Source organism: Poecilia reticulata, chromosome 2, assembly GCF_904066995.2.
Source record: "Poecilia reticulata chromosome 2, P_reticulata-male-v2, whole genome shotgun sequence".
NCBI lineage: Eukaryota > Metazoa > Chordata > Actinopteri > Cyprinodontiformes > Poeciliidae > Poecilia > Poecilia reticulata.
In genome coordinates, this window is record NC_088831.1 from 21277282 (window position 1) to 21298100 (window position 20819).

A 20819-nucleotide genomic window follows, 5' to 3' on the forward strand; every position below is an offset into this window, starting at 1 on the left:
TGTTTTAGCATGTTATTATAGTTTTTCAAAGATCCCGTACACTGAAAAAAATTATACAGTAACAACTTAATTGAATTGCTCCAACTGGTAACAAGCAATTCAATGAAGTTGGTTCAAATAGTTTCTTTTTAGAGTGTAGACTGGTTTTCCTGGCGTCACTATCAACATGCTACACTGAGCATAACTTCAGCAGATGTTGATACTTCACTTGAGTTTAATAAACAAGACGTGGAGGTTAAAAACTAGCATGAACCACAAATCTCAGGAAAACAGAGAGAGAGTCTTCCCCTCCAAGATGGAGGCTTGAGCTGGATTGTTTCAGCCTCTGGTGAGAGACAGATCCACCAGTGGGTGGGGACATTTAATTTAGCACTCTTTTCTGGAAAATCCAAAACAACCAAACACAAAAATACTATTTTGCAAAACTGGGAAATTAATTTCAAATGTAGCTGTTTCCATCTGCCTCTACTAATGTGATACTTTCAAAATGCACATAAAAAAAAGGAAAACACTGATGGAAACTGTTGAGAATAAATAATTCTGTGTTTTCCTTTTATCTCTTTTAGCTAGTTGCTAAGCTAAAGCTAGAGGAAAGGACATGTTAACAAATGCAAATGAGAGCAGGGGTAAAGGAGGACACAGTAGGGAACGCCCTCTTTAGGGCAAAGAGGCTAACAAAGCAGATCACAGTCTCTTCTGGATTGCCATTTTGTCCCACTAACTCTTAAAGGTAGCATAAGAAATGGACCATCTGTATTTTGGTATTAATAAATGGAATTCATGAGTTCAACTCTCTGACTCTTCTTTAACCTCGTACATCAAGAACTCAGCATGGAGAACGGATGATTCTCCACAAAACACAGCTAATGAGTTACAGTTGTCCATGTGTGTCGTAATAAAGACATGACAGACTTTTTCAAAATCTCTAAAACAGAAGCAGGACTTTACTTTGGCTTAACGATTAGCTGAAAGATCTGACATTTGAACTTTCTTGTTTTTTTAGCTTTTAAAAACAAAAACCGTCAAAGAAAATACAAAGATGTTCAACAGAGAACAGCTGATGTTTTGAGTCAGGGACCAAAAAATCTTTTCAGGGTTAAAAGAGCTGTTGTTGTTTTTGTTTGTTTCATCTTTATGGACATGCAAATCTAAATGAGATGGGATATTAATAAACTTTCAATAAACAGACATGTAAAACACAATGTGAGATTTATGAGAAACTGAGTCATATTTTGCACCTCAAATCTGTTTTGAATCTCACCTCACTTTTATGAACTCTGCGTTGTGTCTCGTCTTATTTGCATCCCTGAGGTTGAAAGTGGACATTTGCAATGCAGAGCGAGTGAGATTACAAACCCAGAGATGCAACCGGCTCGTTTTAATATTCCTCAAAGCTGCCCATCAAGTGAAGTGCAAATATGTGGAGAGCTGCAAACCTGTTGAAAAGCATGATCTGTTCAGAGGGAGTCGCAGTGTTTCCTTCTGGTTGCTTCAGCACAGGAAATAAGACGGAAACCAGATTATATGATTAGATTGAACTGAATTCGTGGATTTGGATGACAAAAAAAAATTAATTCAGTCTTCTACTGCTGCTGACTTTTGGTTTAGAGGGTCCTGATTAGGGTTATTTGGTTTTTCTGTCCAAAACACTCTCAGCATTAATGGAAAACAAACGTTTGTTTTTGGCTTTTCATTGAACCTTGATTGCAGAATTTTTTTAATTTTTTTGCTTGAATGCAGCTTTGATTCTGAGAGAAAATCTGTGGAGAGCTAAATATTGGGGTGACAATGAGGCCTTTTCGAGGGTTTGAGTGGTGTAACTCCAAAAAAAAAGGTTTCTCAACTAATTATTGTATGTGGGGTCATGCTTTGGAACCAGGAAGTGTGACAGATACTGTTTAGTCACATCATCTGTTAAGGTTTGAACACAACTCTGCAATACAAAAAGTTTTATTTATAATAAAATCAAAAATAGTCATTCCACTTGACAAGCAAAGTGGGTTTTGTCATTTCTCTCCACCTTTTCACCATCCGGCTAAAAATGGAATTGCAATATTTCATCTAAAAATGCATATTGTCATCCAAATGGTCGATGTGATTTCATTTCATTTGTGTCCTGTCATTCTTATTTGTATCTTAGTGAAACTAAGTACTTGGGTTTGCTTCTAAGTGCCAGTAAAGCTACTGCTCAGCCAGATGTGGTTGTTACCTTGTTCCACGGGGCTTTATTTATTATAAAACTAATTATTTTTAGGAAAGCAACAGTAACTAAGCATTTGGTGCAGATAAATGAGGAAAGCGTTAGCTTTGAAGAGCCCGCCGACTAGCATAACATCTCTATTTAACATTTGACCAAGTGCTTTTCATTGAGAGAAAGTCCGTCAGTGTGTCAGCGAAAGCCAGTCCACTGAGTGGGCTGTAGCAAATAACAGCTCGGCTACTGCCAGCTCTTTCCATCAGTGAATCTCTATTCCAAAAATTTAAAAAATGCTGCTAAAGCAAGAGTTTGTGGTAACTTTACTGTTATTGTTTCTTCTGAGAGTCTTCGGAAAACGTCCAGCCTCACTGAAACAATGTAACTCGTTCAAACCACCATGAGTAAAATCCTCCTTTTGGGTGTGAACTGATATTTTCCTCAGTGATTCAGTTTCCTTCCAGACGACTGCGTCACGTAAAGTGGTATTGTAAACTGGTTGCAGGTGTGCTCGTCTTAGACCAAACGGTCAGCTCAGGTCTTATTCCAGTAAGATGTGTGTTTCTGGCAAAGACAGGGATCACTTCCAGTGTAGTCCTGTCGCGTTTTGGGACATTTTCGCACTTTTCCACGCTATAATCACAGCTTTGATTTTGTCCTTAGTTACATGTGGTTCCCAGTGGAAACAGTCACTCAGGAATTACACAGAAAAATAAAATCCCCCAGTAATGTTTATAAAGAGAAAAAAAAGTATAAGGAATGGTGAAGTCAGACAAATAGGTGATGTTGGTTTAAAAAACAAAAAAAGAGAAAACAGAGGCTCTTTCACCCACAGCGATGCTCAACTCTTACATTACAAAACGGATCTGACATTCAAATATTAAATCCATCGAGCCAGAGGTTTAAATTTTTTTTTAATTTAAAATCAAATATCAGTACTTGGCAACACTTTATTTGACAAGGTGTGCAAAAGACTGGCATAACACCTGTTATTAACATGGAGTCTTTATAAATGTCTATGTCTATGAAGTGTCATTCGGTAAATAATGACACTTTTAATGCAAAGTTGCTCTAAAAGTTGCATTGAAAGTCCATTAAAAGTCCCAACTTTGCATTAAAGTGTCAATATTTACAAAACAATGCAAAGTTGGGACTTTTAATGGACTTTTAATCCAAGTTTGATTTATTATCAAAGTTATGCAAGATGTGTGTAATGTGGACAACTTGGTATAATCTCTTGGTTCAAACCGCTACTTTTCTTGAAAAAATAAAATTTATTTAAAATGTATTAACTTAATGAATGCATTTCATCTTCTGAAACAATTAGATGTGACAGAAATTTGTATAAAAACTGTACAGTAGCTGGTAGTTCACCGTATGCGACAGCATGAGTCAGTTAACAACACAAAAACATTAACTACCAAAATGTTGTCAAGAAATCCGTGCAACAGCTGACATGCTGTTAGTTGTAAAAATGCTCCATTATCATTTTTGTTGCTCGCTTTGATTTGTGAAGAAGAAATCAAATCTCTGGTCTTCATTGGCGTCCAAACCTCCAGTTTGGGAACAAGTACAGCAAACGCTTTCATGGAGGATCAGCTCTACGAACTGAATCAACGCTCTGTTGTCACAATGAGCCTTCAAGAAATCTGAGATGCTTCAAAACAACACCAAAGACAAGAAAAGTAACACAGCTCGGCTCAGATAATGTCCTTTACTTTATAAAAGTATACGTTATCTGAAATAAATAATCCACGTGGCGACTCAAACGCTTAGTCCCCGCTTGTGGACGACTTCAGAAGACAGACTTCTGAAAACTGAAGATTCTGATGGATGCCATCTTTAAACCTTCCGGATAAATCAAAGTACGTTCACCGCTTTATGCGATACTCTGCAGCCTCCTTGCAGGTACAGCAGGCATGTGACAGCGCAGGCTCTTCCAAAAGTTTCTCTTCAAGTACATCTGAGTCAGTTTGTTGGTTTCAGCAAACGAGTTTTTCCACTCCAGAGCTCCCTGTGTCCGTTTGATGTAGCGCAGCGACTCCGGCAGCTGACTGTAATCGACCGGACCGTCTGGCAAGAGAGAACAGGAGAGGCGACTGCATGAGAGGTTCTGCGTTAAAAAATTTTTATGCACTGGAAAGGTGGAAAGGTTTGGGAAAAATTCATGTTAACTTGGTAAAACCTGAATGAAGAGGCTCAGAACTCTCTAAAAACATAAAGCGCATGTCGCTTTACTTGTTATCTCAGGATCTTACACAGGAACTAGAGATGCTTGGTTTCAAGCTTTGAGAGAAATTATCTGATTCTTCTCAAGCCGTGAGAAAAAAAAAAGTTTCTCGCTTTGAGAACATTTTGGTCTAATGTAGTTTGCTGAAGTTTTAACAACATGCTGCGCTCAGACTGGAGTCTGATCAGAGAGAAACTCAAAAATCCTAGATTTCTTTTACCATCAGTGAAGGCATCACAGTTAGCCAGGCCGAGGTCAGATTGACAGCATTTCAAAAGTCAAAACATGGAGCCTGACCAGAGTCACTTTGTGCCTTTTTCTCCCGCGCATGGAACATAGTAGATGTAGGAAGCAGCTTTTTTAAGTCTTAAAAGACCAGATAAGGAATTACCTTCTATTAATGTGGGCAAAAAGTGCCAACAGTGAAACCTCTACTGATTACTAATGTATGATGATAAGCCAATTATTTAAGAGAAAATGTTCCTTCTTTGTCTTGTGATGGAGAGCTTCTTGTTATTTGTGACACAAAACGGTTACTGATGTGCAGATTAGCGTTCGGTCTTATCTCAGCGGCGCAGGGAGTTAAAGTTGTGTCGCAATCTGACTCATCCGTACACGAGTGGAAACTTAGAAAATTTAACTTTATCGCAGCATCTTGTTGAAGAGACTAAAACATTAGTTTCTCCTTTTTTAGATGCACTCTGCAAAAAATAAATTAAAATTCGCCAAGGATTTATTATCTGGTTTCTATTGCAAATATCTTAGCACACTTGAAGTAAGACAAATCTAACTTTTCGGCAACTTATAGAAACTTGTTTTAAGTCAATAATTCCTCCATATCGATGAAAATGTACTAGTTCCACTGGGAGATAATTTCACTTATAACAAGACATTTTTTTCCCATAAGCAAAATAATCTGTCAGTTTAAATAGTTTTTCATCAGTATTATGAAATTATTGACTTAAAATAAGCTCCTATTCATGATTGAATGCTTGTATTTTATGCTGAGTCGGAGGGGAGTAGCTACTGTAATATAAAATTTACTTTTCAGTCTTATTTCATTTTTGATGGAACTGATGATACTTTTTCTCATTTATTTACTGCTGTGTTTTTGTATTTCTGCATGATGTGTTTGTCCATTAAATAAGTTTGCAGATAATGTTTAGATGTTTCCACAGCTGTGATAGCAGAAGAGACTTGAAGACATCTTGGGTAAAATGCTTGATCTGGTAATTGTCTTAAAGGACGGATGTGTGTGGAATGTAGTTTGTACCCTGGTTTGACCTGAACCCATGACTAATTGACAAAGAAGAACTAGAAATTTCTCCTGAAACCCTTATCGGTTCTCTTTCCTGGAATAAAATCATCCCCTCCAAGAGGTAAGGGATAGTTCATGAGGTCGGGGTCAGGATTGTCTCTGTGGTCCATCTGGTAGTAGAAATAAGATCAGACTTTGGGAGGGTCTTTTCCTTACTGTGACTATATAATGATGTGATGTGTGTTGTTCAGGGCTCTTCTCCTGACTGCACTAAGGTGAGGGGTGTTTGAACGTTTTGACCTACAAACAAAGAAACTTAAAGATTAATCTTTCTCTTATTATTGAAACAGCTTCTCATTCTTTGATAATGAAATTTCCATAACACTACAGACACAGCAGCGCAGCCAACACTCAGTCAGCATTGAGCATTGAGTACATGAGGATGATTGACAGCGCTAAGACCCTCCTCCTGGCTCTGATTTTGTTGTTTTGTTGATTTTGTTGTTTTCATACAACAATAATCTGAATTAATGTCTGAAGCTCAGAGATGAGATGAAGATGGAGGTTTTCACAGATCATCAGTCTCTCATGTCACACTGTCACAACATAGTGACAGTTTTAACAAATATGCAACACACAAAAAAACTGACATACTGCAGATTTAACGTTCACAAAACTCAAGCGAGAATACTCTTGACCCTTACCGACTTCCACCAGAATGACTTTAGGATCGTTTCGCATCAAAGCGTCATGAAGGCCCACTTTCTGCTCGTACGTGAGCTGGCTGTGATTCTCCCAGAACTGCGCTGTCTCCTTTGATTTGCCAGCAGACGACAAGATGATAAGCAGTCGGCGGCACTGGCGCACCGCAGCGGAGATGGCATCATGGACCGCTGTAAGACATTAGAGATGAGAAACGCAAGTCGTGACTAAGTGATTACACCCAGACACTGCGAACGGAAAACCGTTCTTGTGCAGCACGTGTGCAACGGCTGTCGTAGTTTTGTGGTTGCAATTGGAAGAAGCTGCGCTTTTACAAGGAAGTGCTCTGCTGAATTACAGACAGGTTATTACTAGAAAGCTCTCCTTTCCCATGATGTGGTATTTTTGTGGTTCCTGACCTTCTCCAGGGCGGTCATCCCGTCCTCTGATGAACAGGGAGTAGCCGTGTTTCTGCTCCAGCTCCTCTGGCAGGAGCCGCAGGGCAAAGCAGGCCACGCCGTCCAAACTCAGCATGGCCGACTGACCGACACTCACATAGGCGTCGTAAAGCTTCCCGTCTGGAACTGTTGGAACAACGAGTAATCGTTGTCAAGTTGGTTGCTATTTTTGCTGGAACTGTGCAATAAAAACAAACTGTTTCTTCTCACTGAATGACATTAAATCTGACTAAACATTTTTGAGAGATATTCTCTCAAGGGATTTGAAACCACGTTTTCATGAATCTGGTCATTTGGACCATGTCACGTCTTTAACCCTCGATGTGACCCCATGAGTGGCGATTCCCCGATTTCCATACCAGTGTTACACCCTTTATCTAACACTCATAACAATTACAGTAGAACAGAAACATTAAGTCCTTTATATGTCCCATTTCATTTGCCCTCTGTTAAAATTAATATTTTATTTATTTTCTGTAACTTCTGTTTGTTCTCTATTTTTTATTTATCCACCTTCTTAGATATGAAAATATTTTCTGTGTTTTTTGTGTGCTTTGTTTTTATCTCTGGCTTTTGTCATGTTTGATTCGTGTTTATTACTCCAATTACCGTTTCATGTCTTTACTTGAATCTCTGTACATGGTGTTCGTTGTTGTGCTAAAAATTAGAAATAAATCACAATTTTAAAAAAAAGGATTGCCAAAAGTAATTTATATTCACTGAATGCCAGACCGATAAGAAATATATTTTTCACTTTCTTCTAATCCAGAAGTTTAGATTTATTCTTTTTAATATTTGTCTGAATTGCCTTTTAAACTCTGACTCGGGTCAGCTGGGATTGCTGGGATTTTGGCCCATTCCTCCTTCTGACAGAGCTGCTGTAATCGAGTCGGGTTTGTATCTCACACTCAACTTTTCAACTCTGCCCGCTAAATTTCCACTGTACTGAGATCAAGGCTTTATGATGGCCACTTAAAACGTTGACTTTGTTGCAGCTAAGCAGCTTTGTAACTAATTTTGGAAAACCCATTGGTGCCCAACCTTTAGCTTCAATGCTGTGAGGTAAACCATCAAGAGTCCTCTTGGTAGTGGAATATCCTATGATAATTCTGCCATTTAGCAAGTAAATATGATTTTGTTCAGCCTAACTGACTTAAAGAAAAGGGAAAGTTTAGTCCAAGAGTGAGAAGAGATGCCTATATGTCTTTTTATACAGTGTACGTAAAAATCTGTATGATACAAGAAGAACTGCTCACCTTGTTTAGAAAACAATGTCTTAAGTGCCCTGTATGCTAAGAAGAGGTTGACTTTGCAGATGAGGAAGAAGGCCGTCAGGCTCAGGATGGTAACGAGGGCAGAGAGCCAGAGAGACACAACCATGTAGAACGTGTTGTGTTCAGTTGGGTCAGCTGAGGAAACAAGGCAGACAAACACAAATGGCTACTCAACATGAAGCGTGTAAACAAGAGTCAACAGGTTTTCTGGTTAGACCGGACACCAAGCGATCACTTTAATGTATCCGAGACGTTTGCAGCAAAATACCTTCTTGGAGCCGGGCCTCCCCGACCTTCTCTTCAGCCGGACTTGCGATGTGGCAATTGATGGGGATGTTCAGGAACTCGTTTCGAACTATAGCAATGGACAGAGTGGACTGACCAAACACTTTGCCTCTTTCGTGGACACTAGAAAAGACATTTAAAAATATTAACCCTAATAGTCACTGATTACAAACCTGTTTCTTAAACTGCCGTAACCAGTACGCTTGAAGCATGTTTTGTACAACAAGTTTTGTCTTTTAACACGTGTCTTTAACGTATGTATGCATGTAGTTTTCATTCACCCCTGTTGTGTATATTGTGTGTATTTGGGAATATTAAAGGTAAAACTGGAGATATTTTCCGTTGTGGCAGGATTTTTAAACAAACTGATCATCTGAAGACGAAAACTCAATGTTGAAACAAATATCAGGAACCAAATCAATCAAAAGGTGGACAAGGCTGTGATTATTCAGATCCTTTTCAAGCATTTATCAAGGCCAGGTGAGTAAATCGCAGACAGAGAGTCGGCAGACCTTAGCATGAGGTTAAATTATATTATTACTGGGTTGTTGCTGTAACATGTAAGCAGCACTTGTGTAAATTCCTGATATACGGTGGCTTACAAAGGTACTCATACCCCTAGAACCTTTCCATATTTTGTCATATAGCAGCCACAAATCAAAATATAACGTATATAAAGATAATTTTCATTCTACTTCACAATTGTGTACCACTTTTTGTTGGTCCTTCACACTAAATTCCAATGAAATATATTCATGTTTATGGCAGTAGTGTGGCAAAATATGAAAAGGTTCAAGGGGTATGAACCCCATTTGCAAGCCACTATATAGTATAAGCTTTGACACTGATGATGCAGAAATTTTTGGTATGGGTAAAAACTCTGGGACAACCAGGTTTATCCGGAGATCAAATAACATTAAGCAGACATGGCATTATGCTGTTTACTAAGACTGCTTATGTTTCTTTGCCTTTGAGATGCAAGACAAGTTGCAGCACATGGAAAATGTTCCTGCTACTTTTGTTTTGACTTGTTTAAGAGCCTCGTGTTTATTTCATCACATACATCTAACGATGATAAGTAGATTGACCCGTGACTAAAAAAACAACGATTTGTCCCCTGGGTCCTCAACATTTCCTCGTGTTCATCTTCTTTTGCCAACAGCCCCATCCAGGTCGACAAATTTAACCACAATACGAGAAGACGGTTAGACTCACAATTTCCAGGACTCGACAAGCCCGCTGATGTCGTCAGCGTATGTCCCGTTGATGATCCAGTACATGTCTATCTCTTCGTCCTCACTGAAGCCGGTGTAGGCCTTACAGTGCAGCTCTGCTCTCTTGCCTGGTTGTCAAGTAAAGTGGCAAACAAACCAAGCAGAAGGTGAATGACAAATCTGCTCTCCCACCAAATCACAGAAGCAAAACCTCAACAAAATAAGGGATGCACAGACCAAAGAGGTAAAAACAATAAAGTTAGAAATCAGAATGCTTTGTTTACTTACCCACTTCCACTATGACCACCTCGTTTTTGGGCCTCACAACATGAATCTCTGGAAAGAGATCTGGAGTACCTATAACCACATACATTTGAAAATGATATCAGGAAACAGACAAAAAAGCCCAACACTTTATGTACAAATACGAGAGTATTTATGGTGTTGCAGCAAAGACAGATAACAGGATTTGGTGAAAATATGAGGGAGTTGTGATATTACCAAAACAAATGAAAAACTGGAAACATTACAGGAGCTGCTGGGATTTCTGCCAACCTTTTGTGTGTCCTACATGGAACAATGGCCGCCTCTGTCTGCATGTCAGTACTGTTTTGTCTGTCTGTCTGGACTAAGGAGTCGAGTTACATGTCAGAAATCTTCTCTTCCTTAGAAGAAACTCAAGCTGGAACTGTGACTGGCATCAAAATCATCCACAGAAAGAACTCTAAAAAATGGTGGCTACTTCATTTTTGGGGGTTTCCTTTTCTTTGGAAGTGGAGTTTATGTTGACGTGGTGGTAATGAATTAGTCCCAAATACTAGTCAGTTACTTTTGAGCGTTTGATTTTGACATTAAAGTGTTCACTCAAAACAAACAGCAGTGGATTGTTGCTAAACAAATTTCATGCTTTGAAGGCCTTCAGATCTGAATCTGAAGGAGCATCTGCTGGGTCATTTGAGGAGAGCTGGGAACAAAAATCTGTTCTCACAATCTGATCAATTTGAAGAATGTATTAGAGATAAGCAGTGGACAGATGTTCTCCAGTCAAGATGTGGGGTGCAAATAGACTTTTTACGAAATAAGACCGAGTTCTGAAATTAATTCAAAAAAGCTATTTGCATATCACAAATATCCTTCACTTTAACTGTCCAAAGTTGAGATGTACTGTACCGTTTTTGACAGTCATCTGGACGCTGCGTGCTGCGGTGTAATTCCGGCCGTCTACTGTAACGTCTATGTGGCACGTGTATTTCCCTGCATCTGCCTCCGAAACCTCCACCAGCCTCATTAAGCCGTTTGTATTCAGAGAGACGGACTCTCCATCCGGCTGCACCTGCTGACAGTCCTGTGTACAAACAAACAAAATGCATTCTTTGTTTCTTTTCTTTTTTGGGGGTGGGGGGATGACGACAACTTAAATAGTTTTTTGTTTTTTTTACTGTTTGCAAAAATGATTTAGAGTTGAAAATCACAAAGGAACATTTATCACAGCAGGAATGTGCTCTTATAAGACTGAAAAAGTAGTAATTTTGAGAGAGTAGTAATTTTTTTCTAGCTGATTTTCTAAGCTGAGATGATTCTGACTGATGCACACAGCATGTAAAACACTGACTGCTGCAAAGATACAACTTAATAAAAAAATAAGAAATTATTTAAATATATAAATATAAAAAATTCCAAGCAAGTTTTTGAGAGAGAACACAAAAAAGTTTTTAAACAATGAAATATTTTACTAGGCAAAAACCTTGGTCTGCCTGATGTGAAGAGGTACATTATGTTAAACCATGATTTAGCTGGAGTAAGCCGCACTTTTAAAAAATTTATTTGGTAGTGGACTATTGCCAGAAGTGCAGAATCATCCATCCATTTTCTTTACACCCTTGTCCCTTTGTGGGGTTGGGAGGGTTGCTGGTGCCCATCTCCAGCTAATGTTCCAGGCGAGAGGCGGGGTCACCCTGGACAGGTTGCCAGTCTGTCACAGGGCAACACAGAGACACACAACCATGCACACACACACTCACACCTAGGGGCAATTTGGAGAGGCCAATTAACCATGTTTTTGGACTGTGGGAGGAAACTGGAGTACCTGGAGAAAACCCACGCATGCACAGGGAGAACATGCAAACTTCATGCAGAAAGACTGGGGCCAGGAATCGAACCCAGTCTTTCGATTCCTTCTTGCTGCAAGGCAACAGCTCTACCAACTGCGCCACTGTGCAGCCCAGTGCAGAATCAGTAAATCTCAAAAAGCAACATATTATGGTCCTCTAAAGAAATTTAACAAAATTATTGAGTGTTATCAGTCTGGAATGGGTCACAATGCTTTAAGACTTCAGTTATTCATGCCAAGAAGTCTTATCCAGGATAAGTCGCCATTACAGGATTTGCCTCAGTTATGGTAAGTATTCCTGATAGAACCCTAAGAAAGAGACAAGGAATATACATAAGACCGATAAGTTACGCACTCTGGCAAGCTGGTCTTAATGGAAGAGTGGTGGGAAGAAAGCTATTAATGAGGGCAAGCCTGAAGAGGTTCTGTTTCCAGTCTGCTATAAGCCATGAAGGGAACACGGCAAATATCTTATGGTGAAATGTGGCAGCAGCATTGAGCGTATGACAAAAACAGATAAATAAATACAAATTAGTGGCTACAAAAGACTTGAGAGAGGATCACCCTACATCAAGATAAAAGCCCTAAACGTTGCTAAGAACAACGGGTAAAACGTTCAGGATGTAGATGTGCGTTTCATTGAAAAAATATATTGGAAATACTTGTAAATTTGTGGCTGTAATGTAACAAAATGTGCAACTTCTGCATAACTGTACTGTATGTACACGTTGCTTGTTTAGGCAGATGCATTGTACAAGGTATGCCAAAAGAGGGCAGTGTTGCACTAGTTAAGTCAGGAACCACCAGACATGACGGGAAAAAACCCGCAAATCACAACTTTGCTTTCAGCCACAGTTATGAAACAACTTTCAGCTTTAAATGTCTACTGATAACACATTTTCCTGTTCGTTTCCTAATGCGTTCTTTGTCATTGATAACTACTTACAAAGCCAGTGATGTGTGACCATTTTATAAAAAAAAACTTTACTAGACAAAAAAAAATAAAATAAAAATAAAATATTAACAAATATTAATAAATAAAAATTAACCTTCGTCCATCGTATTTTCCTTGGGAGATTCAGTCTGAAGATCTCGTTCTGTTTGCACTGAAGACTTTCACTCGTTTCCTTTGTAGCCAAAATTTCTTCACTTGGATCAGGGCAGTTTGACCCGGACACTAAAACTCTAAATCGTCTTTTTAATAGTTTCGTTTGATTCCTACAGAAAAAGAAAAAGAAAACACTTAAAATACTTTAGAGAAAAGCTTAATATAGTCTGTTATTTCTTCTAGGATTTTCACGACAGTATAGGATAAACGTAAAGACATATATGTGCGGGATGTTGTCTGACCTTCTTTCACAGATGTAGCTTCCACTATGAGTCATCTGCACGGGTAGAAACCACAGCGACCCGCCTCTGACCTCCACCCCAGAGGGGAGGCTCTCATCACCCGCGTCCCCTCTGCTCCACTTTATCTCGCCAGCAATCGGGCAACTCAGCAGAAACAAGTGACCAGCACTCACGTGGTAGGTGTCTGCTTCCCCCTGGTGGTCTGAAAGAGGCATTGCACAGGAAAAAAAAAGTCTTAGGTCACCTAGTGCTGACTGAATAATAATAATAATAATAATAATAATAATAATAATAATAATAATAATAATAATAATAATAATAATAATAATAATAAGTTATGTATTCCTTGCAGATATGACATCAACTGCAGTCCAAAATATTTATTGCCAAAGATCACTGATACATCAAACGTAACAATTTATTTCTACATCATTGAGGTAAATTCAGCTAAGCTCTGTTCCTACTTTTAGTTTAGTAAAGTTTAAGTTAGTTCAGTTTAATGCAGTTAAATCCTCGTTTCCTTTTTTTCATTTATTATTTTGGCCACACGGTGGCACTGCTGCTGTCACTTAAGACAGACGCAAAACCGTCAAAACAGCCGTCAAAACAAATCCATTTCGGGCTGATTGTGGCCGTTTTTATTTGATCAAGTATTAAATATTTACGGATGGAATAAAGTGGCATTTTAGTAGCTTATGTTGCATTTTCAGAGCTATTTTCATGCTCCTCTTTTGATTGATTTTGCAACAGATTCGGGCTTATTTGAACACTTTATGTGCTGTAAATTTTGTAAAATAAATACAAAAATACAGTGAAGATGTTACTGGACACTTAAGCAATACAAGCAGAGAACCTCCAGGTACTGGATTAAGTGTGAACATACCATGAAATGTCAAAAGTCCAGAACATCATATTGTCAATGTGGCATGACACTTTGTATCATAACACAAAGTGTCATGTTTCCAAAATGGATGAAAAATTACAAAATTACATACAGAGGAAAAACAAACATATTATTCATGGCCACTTTTCTATGGGGAACTTTATTGTTTTTGCTGCCCTGGAATGACAGCAAAGGAATGTCCAAATCTGACAAACACAATCTCTGACAAAATTAACAAAAGCAAAAAAAGAAAGAAAACATACAAAAAAGAAAGAGAAAATGACCAAACAACTCACAAGACGCGCAGATGACCCGTATTAAACAGATAAAGAAGAAAATGCGCAACAAATGTCAAAGTGTTTGTTTTCCCATTAACTATTGGGCTTTATACCATACCATACCATACCATACCATACCATACCATACCATACCATACCATACCATACCATACCATACCATACCATACGTTTACTGTGAATCTATTTTGGAAGTTGCAGAATTGTAGAGTCTGACTAGCGACCAAAACAAACACTAAAAAACCACAATCAAACAAAAGCAATTTGCATCCTACATTTATCTGATACATTAAACATAGAAAGTCTAACTATCACGTTAAAACGAGACCTGGGAAAATACATCTTTGATGCAACATACATCCTGAACAACTACCAAATGCAGGAGAAAATGTGAGAAATAAATAGACTTTAATGATCTGTTGTGCATTCTACAGTTAATTCTTTGTGATTTCGGTTTAGCATTTACTCCTTTACTCCACGCAAAACACTTAGAGTGATTTCAAATTGACTCAGTTACACATTAATCTGCCTGACAGCACACTGGCTGACTAAACAAGTGCAAAAGAGGGAGCTGGAATTGAACTCATAACTTTCTCCTCGAGCCACTGAGCCACAGTCGCCTCCAACCTTGTGGTTAGGTTGATGACTTGCTTGTGTTTTCAATCTTTGATAGTAATGTGTAACACTTGTAGACTTGCTGAGTCTCTCCAATTATGTTAACACTTCTAAGTTCATTTAGTTTGCAGATACCTACACATGCATACTCCACTCATGTACACCTTTAAGCTTCTCATCTGACTGATTGTAACCTTTTTGTTGCATGCCAGGATTTTATTATAGGAGATTTACAAAATAAATCTAAAAATATTTCTTTGTGCAATTTTGACTCTGTGTAGATCATCAGTAACATGCACAAGATCCTGCTAAAATCCCCTCACTTTGTGTAATAAAGGCTGTTTGCTTTGTTCTTGTGTTTCTCCCCCTGATTGCACAACTCTGTACGTGACCGGCAGATGTTCTCAAAACAAGAAAAAAAAAACCTGTTATAATACCAACACAACACGTTGCACTGCAGCGACTGACTGCTGAAACCAAGCAGACACTGTGTAGCAAAAAGAGTGTGCATTACTCAGATATGATCATAATATTAATATGAACTGATCATGTCATGTTTTGTTGAAGTTGACCTATATGCAGAGAGGCAGACGTCGAGTGGATGCTGAAGGTTTCAATCGTAAAGTGATGATTAAACAAAACTTACAAGCAACCAGATGAACCACAAGCAGGAACAAAACAGGAAGCGGGAAAATGAGGCGCATATCGGAGGAATTTAATGGAAGAATCCAGCAAGGAGTGACTGAGAACGAGTTGTGTATGTATATATATATATATATATATATATATATATATATATATATATATATATATATATATATAGTGTATGTATATATACATACACTGGGAAGCTTAATTACTGAACAAGGAAGAGATGGCTGATTAGAAACAGATTGCAGGTGTAAGAGGAGAGAGAGAGAGAGAGAGAGAGAGAGAGAGAGAGAGAGAGAGAGAGACAAAGTGGCACAGGGGGCGAGGGAGAGCACACAAACTGGGTAACTAATCGAACCCCAACAAAAAACCAGACATAAGGAACATAGTAAAACTAAAGTAACTAAAGGACTGAACTAAGGCACATCAGAAGCTAATCTAACACTAAAGAATAACTAAACATGAGAACATATTTAAACTGGAGTAATTAAGAAAGAAGTGCAGCAAAGGAAAACAGAAACACAGCGGATCTAATGAAAGAATAGAAAGTAAAGAAGACATAAATAATGAACGAACCCAAAAACAGTTCAGACCCTCACAAACGATTTCTTAAATTGACCTACACTCCCATCCTCCTTTATGAAAGCAAATCAAACATGTTTTATTCTGGATTTTTTTTTTTACATTAACTTTGCTGCCTAATAATATTTACAAGAGCTGCCAACAAAGCTACATGATAGCTTATCTTAATTAGTTATATTGTAAATTAGAAATCATACGTAATGAACATAGTAAGTCATAGCTACCCACTTATTCTTTGCATTTTCCTCAAACTTATGCACTTCTGTTGCAGTGCTATACATTTTTCTGTTTGTTATACTTTGGATCATATTGTTATTATTTTTCCTTGACTGTTTCCGGACTAGGAAACGTTACTTCATTTCCACCATTTTGCAGGTTGGTGAAACTTTTCACCATTTTGAAGGTTGCACCATTTTGGCTGCAACCTACAGAGAGCTCTACTCATCTGAAAGTCTTAAACAGAACCGTTTGATTGGGAAAAAGTTTTTTTTTTTTTTTGCACCGCTTATGCAAAGCTGCCTTTTGTCACAACACAGTCTTCCTGTGTGAACAATCTCAAATTTCTTCGCGCCGTACTGACGTCTTTCTTGCTTCCTGTAGAGCGCCAGGAGGTCGATTCTGAAGTTTCTCATCGGTGGAGGCAGCATGAGAGAACTGGTTGATTCAGAATAGATTTTAATGTTTAATGAGTTTAAAGCAAAAGAAGAAATCAATTGAAGGCGGATGGAATATACGCATCACAGTTTATGAGTTAAGTGTCAAAATGTTTACACCTATGCAGGAAGGCGTTGTTTCTAATGGACTGAGAGTTCGGCAGCAGGTGCAACACTTGTGTGGGTGGGTGTGGGGCCAAGTGATGTAAGAAATGATATTATACTGGTGGAAATTACACAACAGAAGCTGATGTGGCTTTAACACCTCACCAAAGAACTCACTCACCAGTGTAAGAATATACTTTCTTTTTTTTTTTCTGGGATTCAAGTATTAGTACAAACGTAATTGTTTATTATTACGACGTAAATCATACAAACGACTAGAAAAACCACAGAGGTTACGTCATTGGCAGTTGTTGCCTGAATGTCACCTTGCTGATCCGCAGCTCCTGACTCAACAAACACAACAAAGAACCCACATCCCCGACAAAGCTGGTATAACCTGACCCATAAGAAACACGAGCTGAATACATGTATGACCGATGATCTAGTTAGATAGGTTGATGCTCTATTAGTTTTGAAGCGTCTTGCTAAAATTATCTGTTGTGACTATAGAATAACTTAGGTTTGATGAGTGGTTTTAAAATACGGGGGTTTCTAACTCCAAGAAAACAAGTAAAAAATGTTTTTTTGTTTGTTGTATTTTAACAGCTACAGTAAATGTCTTTATGAATCACATAATGTGTTTCGAGTGGGTCGAATGTGAAATCATCCAGCTAAATTCTGAACAACCAATGGATGTAAAATTTTGAACTAGATACGATAAGGCACAAAAACCACCAACATAGTCCTACAATTTAACTCCAGTTTGTCCATCACTAAGTTCAGGGTCACTTTCTATTCAAGGTGGAGCAATAAAGAAAGAAACAAATATATAAAAACTCCTTTGGGGTTTAGGTTTGGTCCACCTCAAGCCATCCCTCCCTCCCAGATCAACCATATCAAAAACCCATAAAACCCTCATAAAACGCCACTAATAAATACCTTCCACTTTACATTCACATAAAAGTGTCACATAATATTTAACTGGAAAACAACTGAGATGGAAAAAAAGATAAATGAATAATGTGCAATAACCTGATTGTTGTCAGTTAATGTTCACACCAATAAATGAAGCACTTAGATAAAGACTTATTGAGTTTCAGCATGTAGCCTCACTAAGTGAGACCCCAGTTTGGATTTGCCAAGTGAGCTTTAGCTTTGCACTCTGGTGACGCCACATCTTCCATTTTCCTCTTGTGAGCTTTTGTTGACCTTCACTGAACTCACAACGTTTCTTTACAATCGAATCACTCTTTCTTCTGGCAGAAACCTGAAGGTTTGAAATGTCACTTCTTTGACAAAAAGAACACGATGCTACAAAGCAGCCTGTTTCACGTTGCGTCAAATCCTACAGAGCCTTTAGTGTCATCACACCACGATACGTCCGTCGACATGGATTTGGAGGATATTTTTCTGTCTTGTTTGGAAAGTGTGGATTGTGATTTAAAGTCATTGTTTTTATCCCAGACATGGAGAAGAATAGGGTTGTTGTCACACATTCAGCTCTTTAGCGTTGCTTTCATTTTCTCAGCAGCTTCACTCAACAGTTTGTCTGTTTTTCGAAACCTTTAAGTTTACCACATGTTGCCTTGTTTCTTCTACAACTTGTTGGTATAGTAGATGACTGTTTATTGTGCCATCCCACAAACATGTAAAAAGCCCTTTTTAAATTTTTTTTCTAACTTATACATCCATTGGAGCTGTTACCAAACACCTGTAATCAATGGCTTCAGCTAAAAAAATGTTACATTTGCAAAAGTTATGAAATTCAGACTAAATGTTATTTCTCCTTGACTATACTTATTAATTTACGTTAGGTATAAGAATGAGTGCTGAAATGAATAAGTCTGAGCAGGATTGGTTGAAAAGCGTCCGTTTTGTTAATAACTAACTAGAGCTGATGTTTCAGTTGAACTGAACGGTGGGTCACATTAAAAGCAGAAACGGATTTCCAAAACTACTTATGTTTAACTTTTCAAAACAGGGAGCACTTTTCTAAAGTATGTTTTTTTATATATGTGCAGAGAAAATGAACAGATTATCACTGGAGAGCAGTAGGAGAAAGTAGCAGAGTGACAAAACGTCCTCAACAAGTCCTGCAGCGGCCTGAGCTTTTAGCTGTTAGATACTGAGATAAATCAGGATGATACGAGTTAGAGGAAAGTGTAGTTTTAAGCCTTGTCTAAAGAGCATGGACAGAAACGTCAAGCTGTTTACAAAGAGGAGGAATCTGATAACTCCGCTTCTACTTCTTAAAAGTCTAGGAACATCAGATAAACCTGCCGTCTAAAAGGGATATGCTCTGTTATCAGAATCAGCTTTATTGGCCAAATCTGTGCACACAAACAAATAATTTGACTTAACTCTGAATGTTTGTGTATGGTGTGAAATAAAAAAATAATAATTTCAATATATATATGAATGGTCACCGTGTTTTCACACGAGGTCGAATTAGAGTAGAAACGCATAGTGTTGGTTACGGTTCACCCTGATTCACTTTCATCCTTTAATGTGTTAATAACTAAATGGAGCTGATGATTCTCTGCACTCTACAAAGAAAAAAAAACATGTTTTGTTCTCTTCAAAAGCGTAAAAGTAGGGAGTAAAAGATAATTTTTTTAAATACGTTCTGATAAACTCACTTGCTGAAGATCCGATTTATTGAAATAACATAAAAAATGTAATTTGAGGAAGAGATTTCTGAATGACCCGTTTAACTGGCTTAGAGGAAACCACAGATGTTTGTCTCACATGAAACGTTTCTGTCTTCCTGAGACTTTTAGTCTTTTATGATTAAAACTTATACTGCTGGTTTATTATTTAGCAAACAAAACAATATTCAATGCTATAAATCTCTTACAGTTTTGGCATTTTGCTCTTTGTAATCATCTATTTAAAAAAAAAAAGTTTTTCCCAACCTCTACTGAAACTGAAATCAGTTAGATTTCACAGAGTCAGCAAATCCTTTGATCCAAACAACTGCGTTACATTTTACCACATTTTAGCTCTACAGAGACACAGCCTGGCTCTACAAGCCACCCACGTGTCAAAAGCTATTGTCTTAGTGTGAATGAATGATCCCCCCGGTGGTGTGGTGATCAGTACTCACTGTGATCCTCAGCCCACGCCAGAGACAGGAGTCCAGTTAGGAAGCAGATCCAGCCGCCGGCCGCCATTGTTCTCGCCTGCGGGATCTTAACAGGTCAGATTCATTAAACTCCTGCGCGTCTCCTCCAGCGGGGCTCATTTTCTGAGCCAACTTGTCACTCCACTCTGCAATTGGACAGTGCTTCTTAACACATTTCCTGCCAAGGCCATTCAGACACCCACTGCTGTTGTTAGGGAAGTGAGAGACTTTGGTTGCGCAGATCGCACAAGGAAGTCAGAGCTGAAACACTCCCAGTAAAAAAAGTCCAAGGAAGTTCCACGCATTGGCTTTTTTTATTGGAAAAGTTATGAAAAAGACCAACAAAAATCCTGACTGTCTGTCATTAAAAAAACAAAAAACATGACTGTCTTTAAATGAGCAGCAGAAGGTGAAAGAAGTTGCTTCTACTTTTAAGTTCTAACTTACCAAATTAAATGTAGACAAACTTCTGGTTACTTGCACCAGTCCTGATCTCTGGGCTGCTGGGTTTTCCATCCTGCTGCATTTGGTGTTTTGTCTCATAACCCCTACTTGAAATTTCCACTCAGCTTAAAAAAAAAAAAAAAGCACCACATACTCTGCAGTACAGGTGAAGCGCAATGATTCACCGAGAGCCAAACAGGGTTTTGGTTGTATGCAAATGTAGATGTAGGTCATTTGACCTCAAAGTTCATATATGGAGTTTTAGAAAGTGTATGTCGTAACAAACAAGAACTGATGAACCAGTAGGTTCAGAAAGAAAGTTGTCTCTCAAGCGTTTGCCTGTGATTTGTCGGTCTGAACATGAGCACTTTGAACTGCCTTGTTTTTTTAT

General features: G+C 38.3%; 1 protein-coding gene across 1 annotated transcript; it reads right to left on the reverse strand.

Moving 5' to 3' along the window:
- Nucleotides 1-1934: 1934 nt before the first annotated feature.
- il1rl2 (interleukin 1 receptor-like 2) lies at nt 1935-20576 on the reverse strand. Its single transcript, XM_008432054.3, has 11 exons — nt 19967-20576; nt 13076-13277; nt 12775-12943; nt 10786-10960; nt 9904-9972; nt 9617-9743; nt 8385-8524; nt 8099-8251; nt 6804-6968; nt 6387-6575; nt 1935-4267 (listed from the first exon to the last, which is right to left on the reverse strand). Exons 1-11 carry the CDS (start codon nt 20031-20033, stop codon nt 4074-4076), a joined length of 1650 nt encoding a protein of 549 aa, XP_008430276.1. The 5' UTR covers nt 20034-20576; the 3' UTR covers nt 1935-4073.
- Between the last annotated feature and the right edge of the window lie 243 nt (nt 20577-20819).